The 27827-nt window shown below is 43.1% G+C and overlaps 1 protein-coding gene and 1 long non-coding RNA gene across 2 annotated transcripts in view; both read right to left on the minus strand.

Moving 5' to 3' along the window:
- LOC126199569 (mucin-2-like) overlaps positions 1 to 2665 on the minus strand; it is a gene marked incomplete at its 5' end in the record, with an annotated part of 132457 nt that extends 129792 nt beyond the window's left edge. The window contains one exon of the mRNA XM_049936492.1: positions 2553 to 2665. Coding sequence (XP_049792449.1) covers positions 2553 to 2665 — 113 coding nt within the window. The remainder of the gene's footprint in view (positions 1 to 2552) is intronic.
- Positions 2666 to 2668: 3 nt separating this feature from the next.
- LOC126198557 (uncharacterized) overlaps positions 2669 to 27827 on the minus strand; it is a 116357-nt gene continuing 91198 nt past the window's right edge. The window contains exon 3 of the long non-coding RNA XR_007540086.1: positions 2669 to 2785. This is a non-coding gene — a long non-coding RNA (uncharacterized LOC126198557). The remainder of the gene's footprint in view (positions 2786 to 27827) is intronic.

Consider the following 27827-nt stretch of genomic DNA (forward strand, 5'->3'; position numbering starts at 1 on the left):
TTTCACAACTTGATAGGAACACGTTGGAATCCATATCCATTTGCGATTGATTCATCCGACTCTGCTATTAGTTTATCCCATTGCTTCCCCAATCGTTAGATAACATTATGGGCGTTGATATGAAAATAGGACTAGTTTTATGACTTTTGTAACTGTGTCGTCACGTAAGGTAACAGGCACTTGTATGTAAGGCATGCAACTTTGCTTTCTTTTTCTGCATAATATACACAATCTTACTCAGTATTCACATAATTTGCGACTTTACATTCATAAAAGTTCCTCTCCCATCGTAAGTTTCGGCAGAAAATCACGCGTAACGCATCATTTCGCCAAAAATTGGCGAGGGCAGCTGGTGATATGCAATGAGATGTATTTTGATGCAGTCTTTTCGTGACGTGATTTCTTTTTCTCTCTCGATGAAATAAGCTTTTTGGTCAGATTCTCTAAAAATAGATATTGAAAGGTGTAGTATCATGTACCGATACCACCCTACTGGCATCATAAAGAAGAGAATTAGATTGCAAGTTTCCATGATAGCGGTCGTGTAAGATCCAGCAGACCCAATGGTGCACACTACCGAGCGAGGTGGCGCAGTGGTTAGACACTGGACTCGCATTCGGGAGGACGACGGTTCAATCCCGCGTCCGACCATCCTGATTTAGGTTTTCCGTGATTTCCCTAAGTCACTTCAGGCAAATGCCGGGATGGTTCCTCTGAAAGGGCACGGCCGACTTCCTTCCCCATCCTTCCCTAATCCGATGAGACCAATGACCACGCTGTCTGGTCTCCTTCCCCAAAAACAACCAACCAACAACCAATGGTGCACGCCGGCTGCGCCACGCCTCCAGCAACTCTGGACTACGAGCGCCATGTCGTACCGCAATATGAAAACAGCCGGCGACAGCCACACCACACACTCGACTCGGCGCCACTTCACTACGTGACACTACGCAGACCCCACCTAGTCACGGCCCTGACACCATAGTTCGCGCCTTAGCTCAGAGAGCCTCTTCCTTGTTGAGACTGACAGCTGGACTCTATTTCTTGCTGCATCTTCGTTCGCTTGGAGAAAAACAAGTAACTCTTCTCATAACTGCGTTTACTTGTTCACTTATCATTTCTACTACTGTCCAGCTTACTCACGATGACAGTTGCCACACCAGTCTGTAGCCCACGTCTCTTTACCATTGTGTACGAAGTCGTACACAACACGGGGCTGCACTAATGAAATGCGTTTTGGGGTGTATCACTTTAATACTGCACAATGGCAGTCTTTCTTCATCCTGAAAATACAATGCATTGAGCATTACTTCGGTTTATCAAATTCTTGTCGGGTTTCCAGCCGGACCAACCTGTCATCTGAGCACAATATTTCAGCGGTCCACCTGGCCGCCTACTTACATTTGCCTTGGCCACTGCCCAAAACAATTTGTAAATTTTTTGTGGGGAGCATGGGGGCTATGTAAGTAGGCTGTTTAGGTTTTTATGTTGGTAACGCAACGTAGCGCTTTGTATGAAAATCGCTGACTGCGCTGTGTGCAGTCTGTGGCTGATTGGACTCATTGTTGGAATATTCGATTGTGTAGTGTTGGGCAGTTGGATGTGAACAGTGCGTAGCGTAGGGCAGAGGACAGTTGGTGGTGAGCCGCCAGCAGTGGTGGATGTGGGGAGTGAGAAGCCAGAGTTTTCAGAGGTCACTATAAGCGGACGATCTGGACGTGTGTCCGCCAGAAAAAGGAAATTTGTAAAGATGGATGTCATATATGATGACTTTTGAACATTATTAAGGTAAATAGATTGTTTGTTCTCTATCAAAATTTTTCATTTGCTAACTATGCCTATTAGTAGTTAGTGCGTTCAGTAGTTAGAATCTTTTATTTAGCTGGCAGTATTGGTTATTTAGTTGGCAGTATTGGCGCTCGCTGTATTGCAGTAGTTCGAGTAACGAAGATTTTTGTGAGGTAAGTGATTCATGAAAGGTAAAGGTTATTGTTAGTCAGAGCCATTCTTTTGTAGGGATTATTGAAAGTCAGACTGCGTTGCGCTAAAAGTATTGTGTGTTAGTTTAGTGATGATCAGAATAAGTAAAGGGAGAAGTGTCTGAGTACGTTCAGTTTTGCTCAGCTGTTTGAAAATCAAATAATGTAAGAGGTTTTCCAGGATTGTCATTCATAATTTTTCAAAGGGGACGTTCCATATGTCATAATTTTTCTAAGGGGATGTCTCAAAGGTAATTTTCCCTCCTTTTCAATTTCCTTCGTCAATTTGATGTTCGGCTGAAGACAATTAAAATGGTCCAATAACCGGTGCAAAGAGTCTATTCCAGGTGGCCAAACAAGAAACATATCGTCAGCATATCTCAGAAAACACGAAGGCTTTAAAAAAGATGTTTTCAGGACCATATCCTCAAAGTACTCCATAAAAAGATTAGCGACTGTGGGGGATAAAGGACTCCCCATTCCTGCCTGTACCATAAATTTGGACGAAATTGGCGCGTAGGCGCGGACCCCTTATCAGAGAGCTCGGCATGCTTCAGCTGCTGTCGGGCCTACCTGCAGCGTGAGTCGCTGAAGTGGCCCTTGCTGTAGACGACGCCGTTGAAGGGACCGTCGAAGTCGAGCGTGACGGTCATGGAGGTGGCGTCGCAGACGACGTCGAGCCTGGAGACGTGCGTGTGGTGGTGGTGGTGGTGGTCGTGGTCGCCGCCGGCGGCGCCCGCCGTCTCGTCCAGCGGCGCCAGCGCGTTGATGCCGGCGCCCACGCGCCGCCTCTGGCCACTCGCCACCTGCCGACATCGCAAGAGTCAGCGCTCCGAGCTTACCCTGACGACAGCTAGAGCGTCGCAGCCTACACACAGTCTTACAAGCAACCCCTCTAGTTCAATCTTTAGTAAGTTTCATTTGAATGTGTCGTGTTAACAATGGACAGGAAAAATGTTAGCTCCTAATCACTCACCATGTGCAACAGGAGGACGAGAGAGAATGAGTGTCTGAGAGGTGCAGAGATCAACCTTCTATGGGATGTACAGGGGACAGGCAAAATAATGTGACCAGTAGTAGTATGGGATGGTTGTCAACAACGCAGGTAAGCCACGTGTCGCGCTGGACTGTGCGTGTTCAGTACGGACTAGGCATCAGTGCAGGTTGTTTACGAGTAGTGCACGCTTCGTATTTGCATTCAGAGGCCGAGGTCGACGTGCAATAAAAGACCTAACAGAGTTCCAAAGAGGACAGATTGTGGGGGCCCAATTAGCTGGAGCATCAGCAATCAAGACAGCCAGCTTATTGAATGTTTCAAGGGCAACTGTTTCAACAGTCGTGAGAGCCTACACAAAACATCGAAAGACATCGTCGTGTAAACGTAATAGTGGGTGCAAATCAAAACTAAATGACAGAGATCGTCGTGCGCTAACACGAATTGAGTCAAAACAACAGAAAACTAAAGCGGCTAAAGTGACTGCAGAGCTCAACAGCCATCTTCGGGACCCCTAATCAATTGACACTGTCCACCGAGAACTCCATAAAGCGAATATTCATGGACGAGCTGCTATACTGAAATCATTAGTGATGAAAACCAACACAAAGAAGCGTAAAACAAGGCGTCAGGGGCATAAATCCTGGACGACTGATCAGTCGAAACATGTCATATGGTCCGACGAGTCCAACATCGATCCGGGTTTGCATTTGGAGAATGCCAAAAGTAGCCTACAATCCTGATTGCTTGATTCCGACAGTTAAGCACGGAGGTGGAAGTATGATGGTGTGTGCAGTCATACCAGGTGATGGGCTGGTCCCATCATTACTCTCAAAGGCCATGTTAGAGCCACCGATTATACGAACATTTTAGGTGATCAGCTTCTCCCCATGATTCAAATGTTGTTCCCCAACAATGATACCATATTTCAGGACGATAATGTACTCACTCACACAGCCACGAGAGTACAATCGTGGTATGAGGGGCATGCAACTGAACTGCAGCGTCTTCCCTGGCCAGCACAGTCCCCGGACTTGAACATTATCGAACCCCCTGAGCGGTATTGGAGAGCAGACTCCGAAGCAGATTTCCGCCTGCCTCGTCACTACAGGCGTTATAAGAGGTTCTGATCGAAGAGTGGCATAATATTCCATCGGAGAGTATACAATCATTATATGGTAGTATTTCACGAAGACTCGCTGCTGTATTACGGGCAATAAACCATTCCCAAATCAGTACAGGTGTTCACATTATTTTGCCTATCCTTTGTATGTATTACACTTCACAAAATGGACATCATCGACGGTTTACATTTTAATTTTACCAGGATTTGGTATTATTTCATACACTGTATGTCAAGAAAGAGGGAAAATTGAATCATTCGGAACATTCGAGAGATGTTCAAAACAAACCATTAACTTGCACCGTGCACATCGATTGAAAAATGGCGTGTCACAGTAATCACAAAGGTTCGCACCATCAAGATCGAAGGCGAACTTCCTGCGAGTTACAAGACGTGCAAGACGTTCAGTTAGGTATGCACTCTTAAAGAATGCATATAGAATCATATTGGTGTAACGGGGTGATGGGAACTGATGGAATGTGATGGCAGGCAACCGAAAGCGAAACAGTCTGTCGTGGAGCATGTCGCGAAAAAACAGAAAAAACAAACCTTCAGAGGCTGAACTTTTCCAGTGGTTCCAGATGGTACGAAATGCAATGTCGGACACTTTATGCAGGTTAGTTTGCTCTAAAGTAGTGTGATTACTAACGCAGACCAGGAATCAAGTTATTTTGACCAGCTATTGCCCAAAAACAGTGCTCATACCGTAGTTGCAGTTCTCTTATGCCCATTTTGCCACTCTTGCTTGCTGTGACCTAAATATTCCCTACTGTCCTTGCAAGATCATGTGCTCGAGAAAGAATGCTAGGCCGCAGAGCAGTTCCTACTTCTCGGAGCCAATTTGTCATCCAGGTTAACAGTCCGCATAACTGTAAACGAATGTGTTAAGGCATTGTTGTTAGTTGATATTACTCTCTTGGTACCTCTAATTTTCAGGGTTTTTTATGTGCATTTCCTCTTAGAATTCCGAATGGTAAAAGTTAAAAACAAATTTCTTGCTGAACGACAGGATTAGTTTATGGGCACTGTACAGCTTCCAAGCCCGCTGACTGATTTTTCGGATCACAATTCTAGGCAGACCGTCATTCCCAGGCTCGAGCTCTGTCTGCTCTGAAGAGATGTCTCCCGCCTGTTCTGCCGTTGACGTATTACAAAAAATTACGACATGGAAAAGATATAGAAAATAAGATTAAGGGGGGGGGGTTACGTTCAAGAAATTGACTGAAAATGTTAATTTTCAATTTATTTTTTTATTTATTAGTAGAACACATGGACAATAAGTTCCCATAGTTTTAATAATGATATCGCACCCGAAGTGCCTTAAACATAATTAAATGTGCGACGTGACCTTCCCACCACTCTCACTTTTTGAAGCAACACTTCAATACTAGCACGGTGAGCAACGATTCTGTGGATTAATTTCAAGCAAACTTGCAAGGATTGCATCTAAGAGAGTCTGATATATATCTTTGTTTTTATATTCATCTGTGACTCTGTCTCGTATCTTAGAAACAATAACAAACTAGCTGCTTTATTTATAAAGAAGCAACTCTTGCTCTGCCACATTTTCATGCTCTACAGTTTTCTGAATTACAACTTATGACGCAGTTCTTGTATTTAATGATAGAAACGTACGGAGAATGGTGGTATTAGAGAGAATGTGCTGTAAGGCAGGAAATTCCACTCAGGACATTTTGAGAAAAATAGATTTACAGCGCCTTTCTTCGGCTGAAAAGTCAGTTGAAGACCTGGTAAACGAAAGAGGGCAGAAAACAAGAAACCAGAAGAGAAGCTTTGAAGGGAAAGAGGACCCGAGTACAAATCGGGGGTCTTCTGAAGACATGACGTAAGAAAAACGTTCGCTTGACTTTAAATTGTATTTTCTGGAAATTATTTTTTTTATGTTCAACCTTTTCCCCAGAATGTATGACGGCTAGAATTATGAAATTTTGAACATTGACATATATACATCCAATAAATGATGTCTCAAGAGTAAATTTCTAAATTCTGAGGTATGGGTAAAGTGCCTGGAATTTTGCCTGAATTTTATATTATTCTTACAAAATTATAATTTAAAAAAAAATAAAAAATAAAATTCTCCTATTCGATATGTTCAAAAAACCTCGTGAGAGAAGCTTACTATATGCTAAGAGAGTAAACAGAGAAATTTTGTAGAAATCTCTTCAGTAGCTTCTGAGAAAAAAGTACATGCATTATTTTCAGAAAATAAAATTTTTAAATTCAGTAAAAAGAAAGTTAAATATATATAATTCAAGGCAGTAAACAGTAAATGTGTTGAAACTTCCCGGCAGATTAAAACTGTGTGCCCAACCGAGACTCGAACTCGGGACCTTTGCCTTTCGCGGGCACACAGTTTTAATCTGCCAGGAAGTTTCATATCAGCGCACACTCCGCTGCAGGGTGAAAATCTCATTCAGTAATTTTGTTGATTTCATGTAAAGCATGGTACAAAAATTCATTGCCATATCTTCAAAATTGTGGATTTTGTGCATCTTTTAAATAATGTGTGTTTTTCATGAACATCCGCCCCCCCCCCCTTAACAAATATCAACCAGGAAGAGGAATGATAAACAAAACATTCCAAAACAAACTACTGAAGGAAAAAAATTAAAATTTGTATTACTATATGGAAGTGACTCATAAATTCATAAAATACGTGATAAAAATTAAACACAAGGAGCGGTAATGATGTCTCTCAGGTAAGTGAGAAGTTTTATCACGGCAGACCATATAAGAAATGAGTATATTAGGAAGCAACTAGATATTTACAAAATTAATGAAAAGGTTGAAGAGAATAAAACATCTCCTAAAAATTTGTGTATAAAGAATCCCACGTCGGGGCATGCTTTACGGGCCAAGAGGAAGAAGGGGTGTGGGAAGACGCAAAACGAGATGGCAGTAAAAACTGAAGACAGATTTCATACTCGTGCGAATCCCTTAGAGCGAAGATCAGTTTTGAAGCTGCCTTTGGAGAATAAAGTAGGGATGGAGAAAACCGACCGGTTACAACATCGATTATAGTATTTTAGTATTTTAGTTCTGAATAACCGATATTTTTCGATATTTGTATGGTCTCTGTTATAACAGATGTTTCTTATCTTTTACTTGTAGCCAGCCGTGGTGGCCGAGCGGTTCTAGGCGCTTCAGTCCGGAACCGCGCGACCGCTACGGTCGCAGGTTCGAATCCTGCCTTGGGCATGGATGTGTGTGATGTCCTTAGGTTAGTTATGTTTAAGTAGTTCTAAGTCTAGGGAACTGTTGACCTCAGACATTAAGTCCCATAGTGCATAGAGCCATTTGAACTATTTTTTGCCGGCCGGAGTGGCCGTGCGGTTCTAGGCGCTACAGTCTGGAGCCGAGCGACCGCTACGGTCGCAGGTTCGAATCCTGCCTCGGGCATGGATGTGTGTGATGTCCTTAGGTTAGTTAGGTTTAATTAGTTCTAAGTTCTAGGCGACTGATGACCTAAGAAGTTAAGTCGCATAGTGCTCAGAGCCATTTGAAGCATTTGAACTATTTTTTACTTGTAACCGCATAAAAAAATCGAAATGTGAATTAGCCACAGCAGCAGAGCTAAAATTTTTGGTTGTCAAACAAACCTTTTTTTAACAAACAACGAATTTTTATTCGTTAAATTCCATTGCGCTATTATAGAAAATGGAAGAGCAACCAGTGCTATTTTCATGACAATGCCAGCAGAAAGGAGCAACAAACACATGACATAAAAACCGGTACAGCATTGCTGAGACGATATTGCACCTGTTACCACGTCGCAAGGCCTGTTAGAGGCCACGCTTGTGCAAGACAGATATGGCCCATCTGTTCTGTATAGTAATTTGTCGCTGTCGATGTCGAATGTCAGTTGTGTTACAGAATGGTACCATCCTTAAACTGGAAGTATTTTACAGAGTGCGGTAGCAATGAAGTACAATGCGACATTTACTTTAGAAGTTTCAAAAAAGGAGGAGCCACAACAAATTTGAGACATCAATAGGAAGAAAACTTGAAATTTGACAATTCATTGTTAGCTTAAAATAAAAATGGAAAGTAACTGCTCTGCTGCCTGTGTCTAAACAATATGACTTTATGTTCTTGTACTCCTTGAAAACGGACAAATTAACGCGAAAAATACAGTTCTTCTACATTAGTTCGCATCCTTTAGCAGTAACTATTCATAATACCCAAATGCTCGTAGAATCCTCGGTTACGACATGATTTTTGAGCAGAGTTTCAAAAAATTAGAATCAGTAGGAGAATACTGGTGGTTTTTTTGCAATGTTTAACGAATTATCGTTTCTCGAGAAAAGCAACTGACGATGGACGGACTAAATTTTCTTTTATTTGCCTGTTTAACTTAATATTTTGATTCTACCTATTTTGAAACTGAGGGAGTCAATTTTTTTTCAATTTTTGTTCGATTTCTACGTTTATTACAGGAATAAGAACAGAGAAACTGTTATTTAAGAAACCGGTTATTTGGAGCAGATTTAACAGTTAGATTGAACTGGCGGTTTAATAAATAAATAAAAAAAGCAAAAAAAAACTATATAACCGAAGATCGGTTGTTTCAGAGATAACAGCCATCCATAGAACAAAGTAGCATGAAAACTAAGTTTCTTGGAAATGACAGGAATTCTAGAATTAACAATCTATACATATAAGATAGGATACTTTCCAGTTGCTAGTGTGTGGTCCAGCCTAATCGATGGGCACATGGTCTGGCCGGTAGCATCCCAATCGGCTACAGGAGCACCGGAGCATCCACACATTCATGGGCCGACAACATATCCGACACGGTTCCTTAGTCTACAGGTAGAGCCCACAAATCACAACAACTTGAGTGAATGAGGACAGAAACGGAAGAAGGAACCTAGTAAAACAATAAAAGGAAGGCTGGATTTCAAAACGAAGGAGGAAACTAGTGAAAAAATAGTATTCCGCAATTTCCAGGCTCGCATAGCCATAGTCTGCAGACCTGTGTCCATAATCGTAGTGCTAAGTGATACGCTGATTATGGAGAGTGAATGCTTCGATTTTACATGATTTAAATTGTAACACAGCCAAAGTTGTGAGAATTTGTGACTGTTATTGTAGTTAAAATGACTGCATGATACATTTATTTCTCAAATTTTCGGGTTATGCTTTCCATATCCTCTACATCTATGAATTGCAATTTCCTGGGTCCATGCTAAAACGATGTAGTAAGCTCTGGAGTAAGCAAATTATTACGGTAATTAAATTTAATCATTTTTTATTTTCATAGAAATTAGATAATTTATTATTATCGTCATTGTTGCTGTTATTCAAGTTGCAGTCATTTCTGGCACGTTAAAAGTGGGGGTGACAGTGAGTTCTATTTATAGGGGGAGAGAGAAAGTAAAAAAAAAATCTGTTGCAGTTACAATTCGCTCATTACAGTCCCGTCATAAAGAATGTGTGTGCGTCACGGGGGCAAATGATTTTGAAACCAGAGTTGAGTTCTGTCCATTTTTTTTTCATGGGGAAAACAGGAAGTGGCTGAGGAGTAAGATGGAGAAAACTGAGACTCGTAATGTTTCAAATTTCCTGCATTTGAGAGGTAACAGTGGGCGGGAAATCCATGGCGAAAAGTCAATTTTTTTATGGAAATGACTGCCCGGATTATGACAGTGCTGTGAGGCGGAAAAGGCGTTTATAAAATGATCACATGTCCCTGAAAGACGAGCAAAGTGCAAACGTTAGTTGGGAAGATTATGCTGTCAGTTTCTTGGGACTGTCGTGAAGTCATCCACACGGAGTACCTTGCTAAGCATCAAGCTATCACGGCAGGTATTACAGAAATCTTCCGCAGAAGTTGCGAAAAGCTCTGATTAAGAAACTCAACGGTATGCTCTCCAGAAGTGTCGTTTTCTGGCCGACAATGCACCGGATCATTCATCTAAATTTGCATTTGACAAAACAAGGGTACGTGGCTTTAACATCATGCAGCATCCGCCTTTTTCTCTCGATCCCCCACCAAGCGACTTCTCTTCTTCCCAAAAATGAAGAATTCGTTGCGTGCTCACCAATTTGACAACACAGATGGTGACATTAATGAAGTGGACGAGTGGCTTAAGCAAAATCTGTAGGCTTCTGCAATGCGGGTATTCGGAAGCCCAATAAAAGCTCCCTCTCAGAATAGCAGTGCCCTCACACTGAGGTCAATGTAGTGTCGAGCATGCAAGAGCTCAGGCCAGTTTGTGGCACCAGCTACAGCAGCCAACACCATTGTGTAGGACAGTGGCAGTTGTTAAGACTTCATATGAATCTGTACTATTGTAAATGTCGAAAATCGTACTTAAAAAGAACAATTTGTTACTTACTGCATCAAGCGGTGCTTCCATGGCCAATGAAAACTGTAAATTATCCAGTACTTCTGTGGCAAAGGAGTGTGACAAAGTTAAGTGAGTCTTTTATTCATTTATGCAATAAAGAGAACTAATACTTTATGTCTTCTAGTTAGATGTGCCACCTCACTGACAAAGAACTCACAATTATGGCCTGAAGAAGGTGGTTTCGTCTGGTCACAATAATAACACAGGCTAACGACGGAAAAACTTTTTTGCTGAAAATACCTTATCATTATCATTTTTAGGGTGGGAAGTCCAAATATGATACTTAAAAAACGGTATCACCCACCATTTCTTCACAGTTTACAGTTAAATTTATTAAATTAAGAGATTTTTTTAAAGAATTTAACAACTTTTATATTTAAAAAGGAGGTGTAATGAATGTCGATAACGTTGGTAGCACTGCTAAAAAACATTTGCTAGCAAAAAAGGTCGATTCTATTTTTGTGTTAACAGATGGTGTTTACTGTCAACCTAACCTCACTTTCCCGCTTCCTGTAAATGTGCTCAGTACAATATCTAATCGTGGTTCTAAAAACTCTGCTGACAGTTTTTGTTATATTTGTGGTGAATTTGTGATTTAAAAACACTAAGGAAACATTAAAGACTTTGTGAAAAAGTTTTATCTATCATACTTTGGATCTAAACTTGGTGATCAAGATAAATATTGGGCGCCGTATTAGGTACGTTATGTGTGTGTTGAAGATCTGAGAAAATTGTCCAAAAAAGGAAGAAAAAGCCTTTAGATTTGCTGTTCCTATGATATGGAGGGGGGACAAGAAATCATTCCAATGATTGCTACTTTCGCAGTGTTGATACTACTGATCATAATTCGAAAAACAAGAAGGTAATAAGCTACCCTAACCTTCCGTCCGCCATCTGACCAGTAGTGCATGGTGTAGATCTGCCGATTCCTGAACCACCAAATGATTTAAATTCTATTCCAACAAAAGTATTTTCTGATGTACAATCTGATTTAGATGAACCAGATGATGATGAATTCCACTGTAATACAGAAAGTCTAGAGCGCAAATTGTTTATTCAGACCGAGCTTAACGATTTGGTTAGGGATCTGGGCTTAACGAAAGAAAAAGCTAAATTGCTTGGCTCTAGATTAAAATAAAAGAACTTACTGGCTGTTGGAACCAGCCTATACATGTATAGAAAGAGAGAGCAGCAATATTCCAAGTTTTTTAACAAGAAGATTATTTAGTGTACTGCTCAGACATTCCCAGTCTGATGAATGAGTTTGGTATTGAATACAAAAATGAATACTGGAAGCTGTTTATTCATTCATCCAAAACCAGTTTAAAGGCTGTTTTATTACACAATAGTAACATGTATGCATCTATACCTGTTTGTCATTCAGTATATATGAAAGAAAGCTATGAGAACCTAGAAATAGTGCTAAATAAAATAGGGTATTATATGATATGTGGCGAACTAAAAGTAACATGCGTTCTCCTTGGTCAGCAAGGTGGCTTTACCAGATTTCTATGTTCCTTGTGTGAATGGGACAGAAGGGCCAGAGATCAACACTGGTGCAGAAAGAACTGGCCTGTGAGGGAGTCCTTAAAACCTGGTGAGAAGAACATTCTACAGAAAAACCTTGTAGATCCAAAAAACGTGCTCCTATCACCTCTACATATAAAGTTAGCCCCAATGAAACAGTTTGTAAAGGCTTTGCCTAAATATGGACCATGTTTTATGTATCTCTGCCAAAAGTTTCCACACCTTTCAGGAACTAAACTAAAAGAAGGCGTCTTTGTCGTACCTGAGATTAGAAAATTGATGTTTGATGTTAACTTTGAATCCACAATGACCTTACATGAGAAAGAAGCATGGGTATCATTTACGCAAGTCGTTACAAAGTTCCTAGTACATGAAAAAGACCCAGAATATGTTTATATTATAGCTACAATGTTAAAGAAGTTTAAAACATTAGGATGTTTAATGAACCTGAAAGTTCACTTTTTGAACAGTCACCTTGATTACTTCCGGGACAATATGGGAGATGTTGGTGAGGAGCAAGGAGAGCGTTTTCACCAGGACATTAAAGTGATGGAAAAACGCTACCAAGGCCGCTGGAACACCAACATGGTGGGAGACTACTGTTGGTCACTTCACCGAGAAGTTCAACAAGCGACTCATGGTAGAAAAAGCTACACAAGAAGCTTCAGTGAAAACAGAGAAAGAAAATACAAACCAGTTTCAGCTGACAAATGAAACCTCTATTAACACACATCATTGTTTTAAGTAGCTTACTGTAAATATCAACCATGCTTATGTTGTAACAAAGCGTTTCATTAATTTCCCCGCTTACCGTACAGCATAGGATTTTATACTATATAATAAAAAGCATATTGCTCGAAAACTAAGGGTGATACAAAAAGAACTAATGCTAGATTTGGATTCTGCTCATAAAAATCTATAAACATCAGCTATCAAAGTAAAAAAAGTTTATCAAAAACATTTTTTCGTTGGGCTGTGTAATAATAATAAAGAAAGTAAGCGGTAATAGATTAGCAGTATCGAAGAAGCTAGGGGACTAATGTACTAATGTATCTGATTGGGGTAGGCTACAACTTTCTAAAACCACTCAGGCCTTGATTTCGAAACGAGCATCACGAACTTAAGAGTTCGGGCTTCGCAGGGTCATTTCTGTTAAGCATGGCTCATGATTTACTATAGGTACATCGACATATATGACGCAGCAGCTAGAAGGTAGTGTTAAGTAACAGCGCTCATAAAGCCACGTAATAGGTTACATGTCTCCGACGGGAGTCAATGCTTCTCTTCAAGTGTGGCGGCCGTTTAGCTCATTTTATAACCGTTAGCCTTAATGTTTTCCTCGTGTATCCGCTGCTGATAGTTCTGCGCAAGAGGTACGGCATTTCGTACTAAAGGCGCTTCATCATGACCGCTACAAGACGGGCAGAATTAATCCTGTGATGGGCAATTTTTACCAAGCACGGAAGAGGTTAACAAGTCACCTTCTGTGGATCGTCATTGATGGTGCCACGAAAGCTTCTCCTCGTGACCGGACGTTAACCTACAACTGCGACCGCGGGTTTGTGTCTCCGACAGATGCGCTGTTGCAAGACTACAGTGGCTCAATCACGGGCAGTCTGAAAGACAGCCTTGCATGCAGGTGCAGTTGGGTCGGCCTTGTAGGCACACTCACCTGCAACTTACAGGAGGGCAGATGCTGCCGTGTGAACGCAGCATGTGTCAGACAATCCTATAACCAATAAACCGTTTTACACCAACCGAGGTACTGAAGCTCGTACGTTTATGAGGCATTTGAAAATTTCTAGGGAGACGAGTACGGTGATTCAACAGGTGTTAATATTGGCGATGAAACAGTTCGTGTGCTGAAAGAGGAAGTCAAGGCGGCCAGAATGGTGCGGTGTAAACACAGCCCAGTGGGGCTCTCGTGCCAGGCTCTGTTGTTCTTGGAGGCCTCTGACTATGTACTTGTTTCGGCTTTCCCGAGTGGGAAGGAGCGCCTGGTACCCGGCACGAATCCGCCCGGAGGACTTGGTGTAGGTCCGGTGAGCCGGCCAGTCTGTGAATGGTTTTTAGGCGGTTTTCCATGCGTCAACGAATGCAGCTGCTTCCCCTTATTCCACCTCAGTTACACCATGTCGCCGATTGCTGCGCAAACAAGTTCTCCACATTCGCGTAAACCACCATTACTCTACCATGCAAACATAGGGGTTACACTCGTCTGGTGTGAGACGTTCCCTGGGAGGGGGGGAGGGGGGGAGGGAGGAGAGGGAGGGTCCACCGGGGACCGAACCGCACAATAACCCTGAAAGAGCAGTTCGGTGTGGGACGGCGGAGGGGTGAAGTGGGCTGCGGTAGTCGTCTAGGGGTTGTGGTCCACTGCGGCTGCGGCGGGGACGGAGACTCTCCGTCGTTAATAGGCCCCCGGTTAACATACAATACAATACATACAATGTACTTTTTTCCGCAAATGCTGTCTACTTAAACAAGATCACGAACACACATTTTAAATACACTCCTGGAATTTGAAATAAGAACACCGTGAATGCATTGTCCCAGGAAGGGGAAACTTTATTGACACATTCCTGGGGTCAGATACATCACATGATCACACTGACAGAACCACAGGCACATAGACACAGACAACAGAGCATGCACAATGTCGGCACTAGTACAGTGTATATCCACCTTTCGCAGCAATGCAGGCTGCTATTCTCCCATGGAGACGATCGTAGAGATGCTGGATGTAGTCCTGTGGAACGGCTTGCCATGCCATTTCCACCTGGCGCCTCAGTTGGACCAGCGTTCGTGCTGGACGTGCAGACCGCGTGAGACGACGCTTCATCCAGTCCCAAACATGCTCAATGGGGGACAGATCCGGAGATCTTGCTGGCCAGGGTAGTTGACTTACACCTTCTAGAGCACGTTGGGTGGCACGGGATACATGCGGACGTGCATTGTCCTGTTGGAACAGCAAGTTCCCTTGCCGGTCTAGGAATGGTAGAACGATGGGTTCGATGACGGTTTGGATGTACCGTGCACTATTCAGTGTCCCCTCGACGATCACCAGTGGTGTACGGCCAGTGTAGGAGATCGCTCCCCACACCATGATGCCGGGTGTTGGCCCTGTGTGCCTCGGTCGTATGCAGTCCTGATTGTGGCGCTCACCTGCACGGCGCCAAACACGCATACGACCATCATTGGCACCAAGGCAGAAGCGACTCTCATCGCTGAAGACGACACGTCTCCATTCGTCCCTCCATTCACGCCTGTCGCGACACCACTGGAGGCGGGCTGCACGATGTTGGGGCGTGAGCGGAAGACGGCCTAACGGTGTGCGGGACCGTAGCCCAGCTTCATGGAGACGGTTGCGAATGGTCCTCGCCGATACCCCAGGAGCAACAGTGTCCCTAATTTGCTGGGAAGTGGCGGTGCGGTCCTCTACGGCACTGCGTAGGATCCTACGGTCTTGGCGTGCATCCGTGCGTCGCTGCGGTCCGGTCCCAGGTCGACGGGCACGTGCACCTTCCGCCGACCACTGGCGACAACATCGATGTACTGTGGAGACCTCACGCCCCACGTGTTGAGCAATTCGGCGGTACGTCCACCCGGCCTCCCGCATGCCCACTATACGCCCTCGCTCAAAGTCCGTCAACTGCACATACGGTTCACGTCCACGCTGTCGCGGCATGCTACCAGTGTTAAAGACTGCGATGGAGCTCCGTATGCCACGGCAAACTGGCTGACACTGACGGCGGCGGTGCACAAATGCTGCGCAGCTAGCGCCATTCGACGGCCAACACCGCGGTTCCTGGTGTGTCCGCTGTGCCGTGCGTGTGATCATTGCTTGTACAGCCCTCTCGCAGTGTCCGGAGCAAGTATGGTGGGTCTGACACACCGGTGTCAATGTGTTCTTTTTTCCATTTCCAGGAGTGTAGTTTCCCTATGCCCTTTCTGGTAAGCTAGAAATCAGCATATACGAGAGCAACACTGAAAGTAATGGGCACTAATTTTTAAAATTTTTAATCTTTAATTTTTAGACAAACTAACGTAATACATAGCAACTCATAAGGAAGAGAGTGTCGGGGTGAGGGTGAGGTGGGTGTGGGGTTAGGCAAACTGGAGCACATGCCTCTCCTGGAATGTGGGGTACAGAAAATCTCACACAGGCTGTTCACGGACAATTACACGTTTTCTTTGGCGCGACGGTGATTTCAGCCTTGTCCTGCATTAAAGGCGGATGTGAAGATCTACAGAACATTTTAAAAATAGTCCCAAAACTGTTGTCTGTCCCATCCTCATACAGTTGTTACCGTGGTCCAGAAAGGGACCATGTCAAGACGCTGGCGCGTGAATTCACGTGCCCATTTCCAGAATAAAATTAACGTGGGTGCAGTATACCAGCTCAGCGTTAGTCCCCAGTTTTCACAAGGACCCACCCTCCCCCCTGCTGGACAACTTAATCACAACAGTAATTTGCCATTTGTCTGTGGTCAAAAAAGGTCCTTCACAGCTTGCTGAAACCGCTTTTCGTTTTACAGTCACGAAGAGACCTTAGCAGTATTTATCTGTACCTATTAATACATTCTAAGGACAAAAAAAAGACGCAAGACGAAGGAATTATCCGAAAGGGACGCAAACCGTGATGGACATGGACGAACAGAAACACATACGCAGTATACAGTGGCAAATGCGCAGTGATCAGTTTTCGTCCAAAGTGCTGGGCGAGTTCATTCGTTTGTTCAGAAGGGGAAGCTGATAAGTGTTTTCCACCTTTCGGCCGGTCAGCGACGACAGAATGGATGCACACGGCCTGCAGTCTTTCTCAAACGATTTTACAGAAACTATTTGGTACAAAAATTTCATTTTTGCTTTCCTTGTAGATTTATATGTCGAGTTCATAGTAACGTGCCCAACATTTCGTTACAGGTCATGGTTATCGTGATATTTGCGTGGAAGTAAGACTGTGCGCGAAATTCGGAAAAGTGTGCAATGAAAAATAGAGGTGCAAAAAAATGGTTCAAATGGCTCTGAGCACTATGGGACTCAACTGCTGAGGTCATTAGTCCCCTAGAACTTAGAACTAGTTAAACCTAACTAACCTAAGGACACCACAAACATCCATGCCCGAGGCAGGATTCGAACCTGCGACCGTAGCGGTCTTGCGGTTCCAGACTGTAGCGCCTTTAACCGCACGGCCACTTCGGCCGGCTATAGAGGTGCATTTGGTGCACTTTACATAAATATGTTGTTGCGTACGAAATTTAGCTAACATACTGAATTTTTCTTTAGACTTGGGTAGAGGTATATATCTGTCACCAATCTCGAGAAAATTGATCTGATGTAGCACACTCATTTGCGATCGCGCTGCGTCAGCGATGAAGCCAGAGTGAAATATCTGAAACATACCTCGCATTTCATAAAGGGTTTCAGATATCGAAATGAGAATTTGGTAAATGATAGCACGCAAAGACGAGAGTATTTTACCATACAGTGGTTATGTAAAACTTCATTATCTATCACGTTATTCCAATAACTACAGACTTTTTCGAAGAAAGAATGTGATTTTTAAGGACAACGATAGCTGGTGAGACGAGAAATGCTATGGGTTTTGGAAAAAAAGAAGTGAAGACATTACACGTTGTTTTGTGCTGAGGATATGGTTTTTCATGTGCAGTTGACCTTACTTTTCCACAGTTATTCACTTAACAAACTTAATAAAACACTTTCAGAATTCTCTCGCAATTGTCTCTGTAAAGCAAGTTAGTGAGATGAGACTGTGTGAGCTCCACTTTGTTTGGGCAAAAGAAGCAAATTTTGACATGGCAGCCAGAGAAATGCGTGGGTCTTACTCAAAATTCTCTGAAAGCTACAAATGGTTAACAAGCCAGGCGAAAATAAATCGCTGTATTTTCGGCGGAATTCTTTTTACGCACTAACTCAAGCAGAGGTGCCAGCAGATCTTCTATGAATGGTCAACATGCAAGTATGGGCTGGGGGGCCCCAGACTTAATAGTTACAAAAAAATGTGAGAGTAGACTAGTTTAGAATGGCATTTCCCTTCCAGAGCTCGTCATTTCTCCTACAACGCCTGCCCGTAACCCCCACCACTACCGCTGTCCCCACCCTGCCCTGCCATTTGCGCATCTACCGGCCACGGCATTCTCTGCGCAACTAACACACGACTAACTTGTAAGTGCTGAGACTTCGATGCGTGGATGGAACTGCAACTCGGAGCGCACAGCTGTTGCGTCACGTCCCCACGCACCTACTTCTGCATCACACTAGGCTGACAGGCACAAAGCAGACACATGACTGCGCAGCGGTTGTCACGTAATGGCCTGGCTCTCGAGGCGCAGGCTATTGCTCTCTGCTGCTAACGCTTCCTTACGTGACTTTCTGTCGGTAGACGGCTAACAGAATGTAACAATTTTTCTCGTAATGTACCGTTGTCTAGTATCTTACCATTAGCAGCCATCTGCTACCATTATTTCAGACTAGTGGCAATTATGACGAACGCTATTTTGCATTAGTCGCGTTATGCCCCCTAATCTGCGTGTACCTCCATTTACCTGGATCTTTGGAAGCTATTTTCTTGCTGCTCCTTCATTCGACTTACTGTGTAATGTAACAAGGAAGAGATCCTTCCTAACTTTCTGATAATCTAAAATATTTCCAGATCTGCAGTCTGGTCTCCACAATTAATGCTTTCTGGAGAAGCTCCTATCTGAAAATCAAGTTTTAGGTTATATTTGAAATAATGTAGGCAACACTAAATTTTTCATCCTCTCACCACGATATTGAGCAAAATCTTATACGAAATACTAGCACGCTTCTGGCTTGCGTCCATTAGCTACAACTGCTACCAGAACAAGAAGAACGAACAACGACTTTTGTTTTTTTCTCTTTCCGTCAGTGACATATGCAAACGAGATGGCAGCAGAGACATATTTACTTGCAAGTGAGCGTCTAATTGATATCAAAAGAAGTATGAACGAAACACTTAAGTTGCAGCTGTGAGAGATGAGAAATATTACGTATATGCCCTGAAATACAACCAGTCCAAGACCACTGTTTCTGTTTCGGTATTGCTTTCATCACTGGGTTTTGCAGTTACTTGAGGTATTTTATCTACAACAACAGTTCGATTAAAATTACTTGATAGTTGACACCTCACGCGCTGGAGCTCTGGTTTCCTCAGTCAGAGACTGAGACTATCGAGACGAATTCAATGCTGTTTAACAGTAAGGTCTTCGAAGGTCAACGAAGTTCAAAAAGGTGGCATGAACGTCCATTAACAAAAGGTGTTCGAAGTTGTGACCATTGGTATCAATGCAGTGCTGCAGTCTTCGTACCAGGTATTGAGTGGTATTCCTGATCACTTCCGCACTTATCGCAGCACATGCTCTGACAATTCTCTCTCGTATATCGTGCAAATAGTAAACATTCGCCGAATACGGCGTATCCATCTAACGTCCGATATCAGAAAGTAAGTACCAAACTATTGCATCACATTTAAAAAAACAAAGTTGACCTTCATATCTCTGAAGCGATCCTACCTAGCAACAAAAAACCAACGTCATATTATGGCCCCTGTTGTCCCATGCAATTTTTGTCCCACTAACTTTTCAGCTACTATCATACTTTCGTAGTTATTCTAGGTGTCAATAGTTAGTGACTAACCCTGTATACATGTATAAAGAATATCTGAAGGACAATACATCGTTGAAATAATTGAAATATACGTAATGCAAGCCTCATGTAGCTTGCGCACATTTCTCAGAAACTAATGAGCAACTATGAAAAATAGTAAGAACACATTCATATAGGCAGAAAGTAACATTCTTATATCGACATATGACTACCAGGCGATATGTCTGTGCGAAGTAGCCCAATGTCCACGTAAATGGTAGACGTAAAAATTGGATATATATAGTAAGCCTGAGACTAATAATAATATAGCAAAAATCTTCAAGCCATATTAGCCGACAATTTGTCGCAAACTGTTAGTATATGTAACGTACCCAATGTTTACGTGGCATGTAAACTAAAAAGCCAGAAGTACTATGTGATTACCCGGTTTAATAACACGTGCATCCTTGTTGTTCATCGATGTTACGTGTCATGGGTAGCTCATTCCGTAAACTGTGATGTTCACGCTGCGCTTGTGTAGTCCATATAATACAACAGTTGCACATTAGATAAGACAATCTCATATAACCGAGTGAAAATCGTGTGTTTTTTTCTGGTGCTATGTCTCTAGAATAGCGTAATGTTTCAATTGTGATCTCATTCTGCACATGTGGAGATTATATGATGTAATGTTACGAAACAGTGGATACGACGATCTATTAGGCTTGGGTAAGAAATATCTTGTTTCAACTTTTCCTTTTGATACAATGACGCACTGCGCCACAATATTTGTTTATGATGTGAATATGAGGGCAGTCAAATGAAAACCGAACATTCGCTACAATGTGAATATGGACTGGTTCCGTTCAAAAGTAATCACCAAACTAGTTAAGACACTTATCCCATTGAGAGACGATCAATTCCTGTTTTGCATAATGCTATCGGCTGCTGACGGATCCGCAACGGCACCCACCCTTCGACTGAAACCGATGTTGACACATGCCTTTTTTTAGGTCGTGAAACATGTGAAAATCAAACGGCGAAGATCAAGGCTGTACGGAGGATGTTCCAGTGTTTCTCAAACAAACCACTGAAGCGTAGCATTCGTCCTATTGGCAGAATAGGGGCTGGAGTTGCGTGCAACAGGATGATTCATTCCGACAGCAGTCTGACAAGCGGAGGGCAAACAGCAAAGCCAACAGTGGAAACTTCTCTCACCTGTCCCATCAAAGAAAAAATTAGGGAAACACTGCAGCATCCTCCATACAGCCTGGGCCTTTCACCGTGTGATTTTTCACATCTTTGTCGACCTGTAGAGAGACGTGCGTGGACGTCGACTTCAGTCGGACGAGGAAATGTAAGAGCGGGTGCGGTTGTGGATCCGTCAGCTGAGGACCGTGTTCTAAAGAACAGGAACTGATCGTCTCGTCTCCCAGTGGGATAAATGTCTTAACGGGTGTGGTGGCCGTTTTGAATGGAATCATTTCATGATCCCGCTGTGGCGGGTGCTCGGTTTTCATTTCACTGCCCCTTTTATATCTTTTAGATGATTTTACATTAATATTCCATCGAACTGTACAATAAGAATGAGCTATGCAGCTTACACAAAATTTATGACCATGAGTCCTACCGGTTAGTGATTCTACACAGAATTTTTTATCCCTGTAACGTGTATTTATGCCGTGGCCTTTTTTTCCTTGCGCTATACCATTTTTCCTTATACGCAAATTTCTGTGTAGTTACAGATCTAAAGATGGCTACCAACTTCAGCTGAAACTAGTAATCAATAAAAATAATAATCTGTGGCCGACGAATGAAGTATTTTTTTCTGAATCTGATAACTCTAAATGATTGCAGATCGCGTATCTTCAATATCACCATGTCAGGAAACAACAGAGTTGGGATTGGTGTAACTAAGATGGAGGCCAGGCCATGGTAATAAGGAGGAGAGGACAGGAAGGGATGGGGAACTCGAATGTGGAGAGGTTAGGGAGTGGGTTGTATATAATAGGAAATGACAGGAAAGGCAAATGTTACGGCGGATTTCATTGTCTGGAATGGGGACGCTGTTAAAACTTCGTAACGAGAGAATGTGGAGAATGTGTAGATGTGGGTTTGGTGGGATATGTTGGTATAGACGGTGGAGAATACCAGGATTGGAAATTAGAGGAGAAACTATGGTGTTCTTTGGAGTCTAACTGGTGGAACGTGTTTGGTGTAAGGACGTGTTTAGGGTGTAAGAGAGGGGAATTGAAGGTGGTGACCTGGCAGACTATTCGAATTGGAGGGGTAAAGCAAGGCAGCGTGCGCGGCGTTCAAGGATTTGGTGGTTTGGGACTAGCTGTGTCAGAAGCTTGTGTGTAGTTGTATTGTGTTGTATGTGAACCGGGGACCTAGAAACTACGGAGAGGTTCCGTCCCCGCCGCAGCCGCAGTGGTCCACAACCCCACGACGAATACCGCAGTCCACTTCACCCCTCCGCCGCCCCACACCGAACCCAGGGTTATTGTGCGGTTCAGCCCCCGGTGGACCCCCCAGGGAACGTCTCACACCAGACGAGTGTAACCCCTATGTTTGCGTGATAGAGTAATGGTGGTGCACGTGTACGTGGAGAACGTGTTTGCGCAGCAATCGCCGACATAGTGTACCTGAGGCGGAATAAGGGGAACCAGCCCGCATTCGCCGAGGCAGTTGGAAAACCGCCTAAAAACCATCCACAGACTGGCCGGCTCACCGGACCTCGACACAAATCCGCCTGGCGGATTCGTGCCGGGGACCGGGCGCGCCTTCCCGCACCGGAAAGCCTTGCGTTAGACCGCACGGCCAACCGGGAGGGCTTGTGTGTAGTAGCAAATAGATAGAGAGAGAGAGAGAGAAAAAAAGAATCGAGAGTGAAACCTATTATAGCCTCATTAAAATTATTTTATAGTTCACGTCTGTCATTTGCAGCTACAGTGTTGCCACATCGGCTGCCGGTTACCGCTCGATTGTAAGTGATTCACAAACATGTCGGATCACTTCGCAAATGCTGTTAATGTTGGAAGTGGCCACTGCGAGGTATGCCGGAAGTGCGAGGTGCTCTATCGATAGTTGATTTTTAAGTGCCAGATAACTGAACTGCAGCAGACTACTCTTTTTGTAGCCCCAAATTTAAACTGATGTCCTAAGAAAATCAAAACCTCGTGATGTGCAATGTGTCTGAGAAAGAGGCGTCAACAATGTGCAGCAGAACTAAACTCATGATCGCTTTGTTCACGGTGATTTAAACCTAACCTTTACGAGCAAACTGAAGATAGAAAATATTCAGTTTCAGAGCCAGGCGCAAACTGTAATTTCTCACTATCATTGGTTACCTGAAACTATCCTCCCCTGGCTACACGATCTGCCACGTTACCAAACGACGAGCAGTTCTCATTGGCACTTGGTTGCAGATTATATGCGACACAAGCAGATTCCAACCGAAAAAAGAATGATAGGGAGAAAAATAAGAGCAAATAAAAGAGTCAGTACGATGATGAAAATAACGCGGCCAAGTATTAGAAACAAAAAATTACATTTCAACCATGTCTCCCCTTTTTCAATGTCCAGGTGACCATTATAAATCGCGGTGACTTTAGTTAATTAATGTGTTTGAATAAAAGCGTCGTTTCTGTCCGTCTCATTGCGTATTTCTTTCTATTACCCTCTATACTACACTGTAGTAGTTCTTTCTATGCATGGTCCACGTTTGATGGAGCTATGTTATTTGGCAACGAAACATTATACGAAAGTTATTTTCGTCATTAAGTTTTGTGCACCAGTGTGTATTAAAACTATTTGTATTAGTGATGAAGAGAGGCGTTCTGTACTACTGCCAGTCCATCCTCACTCGCGAGTGGTGTGTGTATCAAATAATAATAATAAAAAAAACAAGCTAATGGAAAACTGATGGTATCAATTGTAGCCTACCACACCTCTCCTATTGCAAACTGAGGCTGAAATCGATTCTCTCCCTGATAAACGGAAATTCTACCATCTACCTATACCTACTTCCCACCTATCAGTTCCTTTCCCGATGTACACCCCACATCATTTTCCATATAACATTCTCTTCAGTACCACGCACATCCAACATCCCTGCCGTACACTTAAAATGACAATTACAGTCACCATCATAATCATCTTGAGCAGACAAACGCCCATCGTCAGCACTGCATTATGTATATCATCATTGTTGTTACATCATAATTTTTTGTATTACATTTAAATGTTAAAAAAACGATTTAGGTCTAATTTGGCTGTCGGCTCGCCTGCAACAACAGTAATGTGAAAAAACAAATAAAGAAAGAAAAAAAAAGATCTAATCTGAACCGGGAGTACGCTTGACCCCTAGTGGTCCACCACTCCCCAGGTAAGCCAAGTGCAAAGACTGCTGTCCAGTCTCATCTCGTTCGCCTGTATATCACCGTTAACTGTACACAGTTTCATCAATTTCTTCTAGATTTTAGATTCTTGTTTCCCACTGCATTTAAACTGGTAATAATAACGAGCGTATGGCATTGGTGGCCGGGAGACCCCTCGCGGGGCGGTTCGGCCGCCGCTCCACAAGTTCTTTAACGCCACTACGGAGACTTGCGAGTGAATGAGGATGAAATGATGATGAAAGACACACAACACCCATTCATCTCGAGGCAGAGAAAATCCCTGACCCCGCCGGGAATCGAACCCGGGACCCCGTGCGCGGATCATTGTGAATATATTAATATTTGAAACCATTACGTAATACAAAGAACCTAAACTACAAAAAATTAGTATTTATAGTGCATTCTGATGACAAAGTGCAACGCAGCTGACATGCACATTTCATAGCGGAAGTTAATAGCGCAATGTAACTACGTATTAATGTGCTTATGTGTTCTGAGTCTTATTGATGAGCTAACTTTCGGGATGTGTTGAATTTCACTGAAAACAAAAAATAAAATAAGCAGCTCATAAAGTTTCTCTTGTAATAGCGATTGCTGCCAGAATAGCGAGTCAGATTGCACCGTGCAATCACTGACTCTATCTCCTAAAATGGCAACAGATTTACTGTCAGAAACTTTCTCATTTATCACCAGCAGCTGTTAAAATATTTCTGCACTTAATTACTATTAGGCAGTTGGCAATTTATCTTATCCTGCTTAGGAAGTATTGCCGAGAGATTCACTCCGTCTGGAAAGGTTAAGAGTCGTCTGTGTTGCTGGAGAGAATCCGGAGCTTTCCCTCAGTGTGTTAGGGGTCACACCATCTGTGTTCACCCATTGTAAAGCGGGACGCTTCTAGTGTATACAAACTACGGCCTGTTGAATAGTAACATTATGGACACTGTTACAAGTCACCTGCTACAGGAACAAAACCGACAAGAAACTCGAATCGGAATTCCCACATCTTCTTTCACACGGACTGTATACGGGAAGATAAATTTCCATTACGTTATATGCCTGTCCTAAGCTTTAATTTTTTTTACTACGGTGTTTGAGTAATGCACACATATGGGAAACAAGTATCTTAAGAATATTTTGTAACTAGAGATTTTGTAATCTGGGTGGAAATTATTCACGTGATACGTGCAACGTTCTTTGCTGTTGTATACTGCTCTAGAGTTTACTGTGCACCTCGGTAATAAAATGGTTCAAATGGCTCTGAGCACTATGGGACTTAACATCTGTGGTCATCAGTCCCCTAGAACCTAGAACTAATTAAACCTAACTAACCTAAGGACATGACACACATCCATGCCCGAGGCAGGATTCGAACCTGCGACCGTAGCGGTCACGCGGTTCCAGACTGAAGCGCCTAGAACCGCACGGCCACACGGGCCGGCTTCGGTAATATTTTCGTGACCTCTCAATATAGGCTCCCCAAATGGTGCAGCTCAGATTTGATGTTTTACTTAATTTTACTTTATTTATATCTCCTGTGTAATAGACTATTTTGGATCCATTTGAAATGTTGCGTCCAAAATACTCGTAACGAATCACTGTCTGACGTTTGCGTTTTTCACTGTAAGATTAACAAGCGTCGTCAATTTTTGTATCTGTAGCAACGGTCAGGACTTGGTGCTTGAACGGATGTGCACAGATTCTGTTTGAAGATGATGCCATAAACTACGTACGATAGTTTCGTATAGTTGTGTACTTTAATATGCAGTTGTGTAAGTGGATGCCTCGCAGAAATATTTCTGAGTATCACAACTCTGACAAGAGCTCTGTCGCCTATGCAACACCACAGCGTCCAAGAAACATACACCTCAAGTTCAAAATGGTTCAGATGGCTCTGAGCACTATGGGACTTAACTTCTGAGGTCATCAGTCCCCTAGAACTTAGAACTACTTAAACCTAAGGACATCACACACATCCATGCCCGAGGCAGGATTCGAACCTGCGACCGTAGCGGTCGAACGGTTCCAGACTGAAGCGCCTAGAACCGCTCGGCCACCCCGGCCGGCCACACCTCAAGTCTCCAAGCGTTTCGTCGTCTTTGTATACAACTAAATGAAGTGTTTTACTCTACTTTCAACTGGTCAGTATGATGATAAAAGTCTTTAGAAACGAATCGCACGTTTTAGATATAAAGAACTACAGTAATAATCAGAAAAAAGGTATTTGATACGGAACAGTTGTTGGTCTCAGCGATATATACGGTAAGCGTTTTAAGTTACTGTTCTCTAATGCACTTTGCACACAGTAATTCTGATGCGAGACATGATAAGCTGAAGAAGAATTTTAGGAACATTAGTAAGGAGCTACATATAATTCCTGGTACAGGATCTAAGTAAGTAAATGCATGTATTAGAAAAAGTGAAATGGATATTTGTACATAAGAAAGGGCCTCCCTGTTGTGAGCAGAAATCTCGTTTATGTACTGTTTCCCCAAGAGCAAGTAAAGAATGAAGGAAGATTAGGGTAAACGTCCTGTCGACAACGAAACCATTAGAAGGAAGATTTGGTTCTAACGCCCCGTCGACATTGTCATTAGAGACGGAGCACATTCTCGGGCTGTGACAAAGATGGGGAAGGAAGTCGGTCACGCCCTTTCAAAGGCATCATTCCAATCTTTGCCTGGAGCGGAATAGGTAATCTGGATGGCCTAACGCGGGTAGCATTAAATGCAGAGCACAGCCTCGGGTTAGGAAAGACGGAGGAAGGAAATTGGCCGTGTCCTTTCGAAGGAATCATCCATGAATTCGTCTTAAGCTATTTTAGGAAATGAATGCCCGAACCGAGATTCGAACCATCGCCTTCCAGAGCAAGAGTTGTGTGTGCCCCAGCTCTCCCACTTTTCCCCACTAGTATACCCAGCAGGACTGGATGAAACTATGAATTAATTGTTACAAAAAAACTTAAAATAGTTGAAACACAGTCCTTATTTATCACCAAACACACCAATGCTACCACTATGTAATAGGCACCTATCATACACCTACCGTTTTCAATGTTAAGTAACTGCGAAATTTGTATCTATTATTTTGCTATCAGGCAGGTGTCGCTCCCAAACGTATCATTAATTTCTGTATTTATTTTTTTATCAGTTTCGACATTGGCTGGTAATACGAGACGAAGCGTTGCTATCTGACGAAGCTACGATAGTGAACTCTTACAGTAAACCAGAACCGCGTTTTCGGTTACAAGGGTAACAGTGGCGAATGGCGAAACGCGACTTTTTTTTGGGAGGGGTGGGGGAGGGAGGGGTGAGTGAGGCAACTGCTCACCTTTGGCCGTCGCAGGGTATGCCCTGCCTTTACCCACGAATTTTCAAATCTGATGCATGTATTATTATTAATCCACTTACTACGAAAGTTCAGCAAAAGTAGTACCGTACGTTGCAAACTAACAGAGAACTTGTGAAGGAGAAACGTGTTTTGGGTCCTGTATTCTGAAACTTCCTGGAAGATTAAAACTGTGTGACGGACCGAGACTCGAACTCGGGACATTTGCCTTTCGCGGGCAAGTGCTCTACCATCTGAGCTATCCAAACACGACTCACGCCCCGTCCTCACAGCTTTACTTCCGCCAGTACCTCGTCTCATACTTTCCAAACTCAACAGAAGCTCTCCTGCGTACCTTGCAGAACTGGCACTCGTGGAAGAAAGGATATCGCGGAGACATGGCTTAGCCACAGCCTGGGGGATGTTTCCAGAATGAGGTTTTCACTCTGCAGCGGAGTGTGCGCTGATATGAAA

Source organism: Schistocerca nitens, chromosome 8 (genome assembly GCF_023898315.1).
Source record: "Schistocerca nitens isolate TAMUIC-IGC-003100 chromosome 8, iqSchNite1.1, whole genome shotgun sequence".
NCBI classification, from domain to species: Eukaryota; Metazoa; Arthropoda; class Insecta; order Orthoptera; family Acrididae; genus Schistocerca; species Schistocerca nitens.